We start from the raw sequence: 3,269 nt of genomic DNA, 5'->3' as shown, positions 1-3,269 counted from the left end.
ACACACACACACAGCATCATTTGATCTAATTACTCCCTTCTGAAACTTGCGCTTTGCAGTCGCCCCTTATATTATTGCGCTCCCCCATCACTACAATCCACCAACGTGCCCCACCACAGGCATCATGCCACCACTCAGCCCCACAGCCACCCATGGCCACTGGAAGCGACACTGACACTCTGACATTGATACTCGCTCCATCTACAACACATATTTACACAACAACATCAACCTCAACTTCAACTCGGAGCACACTGACGTCATCTCCCATTTTCCCCGTCCCATATGCACTAGACCAGGGGTCGGCAACCTTTTTGACATGAAGTGCCAGTTTGAAATGTTCTTGTTAATTAGTGTGCCATATCAACATTAAGTTTAACATTAAGTTTAATAATGACACCACATAAAAAAAATATTTCCAACAGACATGGAATTTAGTCCATCCATATAGGCTACATGCATAGCAACAACATTTTAAAGAAACATTTATCTCTCATAATCAGGACATTATAATGATCATTTTATCATTGTAAAATTTGTCCCCAATGAGGTTACAAATTATATGCATGGACCCCATTTCAAAACACTGCTTTCACTAACTCATTTACAAAGTATTGCATTGGAAACAAATGTCAAAAAGGGAGAATAAACTGTATCAAACAGAAATACCAGAACTATATAAGAATGCTGCCATCCTCATGAAAACATCCACATCTGAGTTGGAAAAAAAGAAATGGACAAACAGCTACATATGCAAACCCATGTGTACTACAAATAAACAGATGCCTACCAGTCAGTGTGATCCCTGGCCCTGCTTTCCTTTGCTGAGCTCCATTATCTGGGGGTCGTAGTTAGTCACTTTAAGTTGCACACATGCTTTGGAGTGGTCGGTTGTCAAACGACTGCGGGAGGGGCTGAGCACGTTCTTCATGTGTGAGAATATCTGCTCACAGAGGTACGTTGACTCGAAGACTGACAGCAAAGCCAGTGCAACGTTCCGGAGACAGCTGAACTTCTTCGGCACGGATGTCCAGCAGGTGAAGATGCAGGTTCCGTGATCTTGCACTGCCGTGGTTTCTAGTCGTTTCCGTAGCTCTGTAGACTTAGTCACCCACAGTGTTGAACTCTTCAGCTCAATCAGCTGCATTTCCATGTCCTGTGTATCCAACCAGTCTATCAGAGATAAATCCAATTCGTGTCCATCAAAGCTGTCTGGCTTGATCAAGAAAGAGAACATGGGTCCATACTTCTGAAAGTCCCCAAATCGTGTTGTGAACTCTGACTCAAGCTCGCTCATGTATTTGCATATTTCAGCGGTGCTGATGCTGTGCTGTGAGGACAGCTCCCTTACGTGTCTGAAGTAGCGGAAAGTTGAGGTAGCAACATCGCTTGAAAAGATTGCTAGCTTGCCGACAAAAGCCGTCCATGTGTCGAACATGTCCAAAACAGTTTGCCCTGCACCTTGCAGTCGGAGATTGAGCTTGTTGAGGTGTCCCGTAATATCCGTGAGAAACATAAGTTTCACAACCCACTTCTCATCCTCGAGTTCTGGGTAGTTTTGGCCCTTTTCAGCCAGGAAGGCCTTGATGGCATCAAAGCAGCTGACAAACCGCTCCAAAACTTTTCCGCAGCTTAGCCACCTAACCGCTGAGTGGAGAGGGATATCTTTGCATGTGCAGTTCATTTCCTCGAGCAGGGACTGGAACTGTCGGTGTGTCAGAGCAGATCGCTTAACTATGAAGTTAATAACCTTTACTACCGTAGCCATAACCTCATTAAGATCTGAATTTGACATCTTTGCACAGAGGTTTTCTTGGTGTATTATGCAGTGGAGTTTCATGATGGGGTGACCGACTTTTTCCTCAATTAATCTGACAGCTCCCCTCTGTTTCCCGACCATGCTGGGGGCGCCATCTGTTGTCACTGCAAAAATATTCCTGATGTCAATCCCTCGCTCCTCAAAATGTTCCATAAACACCTTGGCTATGTCCTCACCTTTTGTTGTGTCAGACATTGGCTTTAAGCAGCAGAGTTCCTCTCTTACAGTCGAATCACAGTATCTTGCCATGACTGCCAAACGTGGTATGTCATTCACGTCCACGCTTTCATCAAGTGCAATGCTAAATACCACAGCATCTTTTAACCCAGCTATTTGCTGCGCACTGACATTTTCTGCCATTTCTTCGATGCGTCGCTCAACACTTCTAGCTGACATGGGAATATCTTTTATTCTTGATTTGATTGTCTCTTTGTTTGGTAAGCCTTCAAACAGAACCTCTGAGCTACAGAGAAAAGCCTCCTTAATATATTCGCCATCAGTCAATGGCTTTCCGCGTTTCACAATGCAATGAGCAATGCGATAGCTTGCTTCAGTCACATGGTTTTTAGCAATGGCAAAGATTTTGAGGGTGTTGGCTTGCTTCCCATACCTGGACACGGCACGTTTGATGGATTCTGCCTTGTCTGCCTGATCTTTGAAAGTTTTCTCGTGCTTTGTCTCAAAATGGCGCTTAACACTCGATGTTCGACAAACAACATTTTCAAAACATAAAGTACAAACAGCGCGGTCCTTCTGAAGAACAAAACCCCCCTCTTCTGTCCATGAGGGCTGGAATGCCCGAACCTTTACTTCAGCTTTCTTAGCTAGTGGGGTTGCCATCAATCTTCCGAACCTGAACTGCTTCACTGCAATTCCTGTGGGAAATGTGAGTGGGAGGCGGTACCGTAAATCAAACTAAATAAGACAGGCCGCGTGTTACGAGAAAAACTACGATCCCCATTTTCGTTACTAAAACCTCATAAAAAAACTTAAAATAATGACGAGATTAATATTAAAACGCAGAAGTCAGCCTGAATGATAAAGAGTGGAGATGCAGCCACTGACCACCAGATGTTAACCGCACAGCCGCTCTTACAGCACCTGAGGTTGCCGCGGAGCGCGAATGGCGTATCGGAAGGCACCAGGCCTGCATCTCCCGTTTTATATCTGCGATTATTATACAATTCAAAATAATGATGAGATTAATATTAAAACTCAGAAACCAGTCCGAATAATAATAAAGAGTGGAGATGCAGCCGCTGACCACCGGATGTTAACAGCACAGCCGCTCTTACAGCACCTCAGGTTGCCGCGGACGGCGTATCGGAAGGGACCAAGCCTGCATCTCCCGTTTTATATCTGCGATTATTATACAATTCAGAATAATGATGAGATTAATATTAAAACTCAGAAACCAGTCCGAATAATCATAATGAGTGGAGATGCAGCC

The 3,269-nt window shown here is 44.4% G+C and overlaps 1 protein-coding gene across 1 annotated transcript; it reads right to left on the bottom strand.

The window, feature by feature from the left end:
* Positions 1-793: 793 nt before the first annotated feature.
* On the bottom strand, positions 794-2,972 carry LOC137412844 (general transcription factor II-I repeat domain-containing protein 2-like). Its single transcript, XM_078766246.1, has 2 exons — positions 2,885-2,972; positions 794-2,694 (listed from the first exon to the last, which is right to left on the bottom strand). The coding sequence occupies exons 1-2, from the start codon at positions 2,970-2,972 to the stop codon at positions 794-796; spliced, it is 1,989 nt and encodes a 662-aa protein (XP_078622372.1).
* Between the last annotated feature and the right edge of the window lie 297 nt (positions 2,973-3,269).

This window comes from Myxine glutinosa, chromosome 12 (assembly GCF_964187855.1).
Source record: "Myxine glutinosa chromosome 12, kmMyxGlut1.1, whole genome shotgun sequence".
Lineage (NCBI taxonomy): Eukaryota > Metazoa > Chordata > Myxini > Myxiniformes > Myxinidae > Myxine > Myxine glutinosa.
This window is presented reverse-complemented; position numbering and strand designations above follow the sequence as displayed.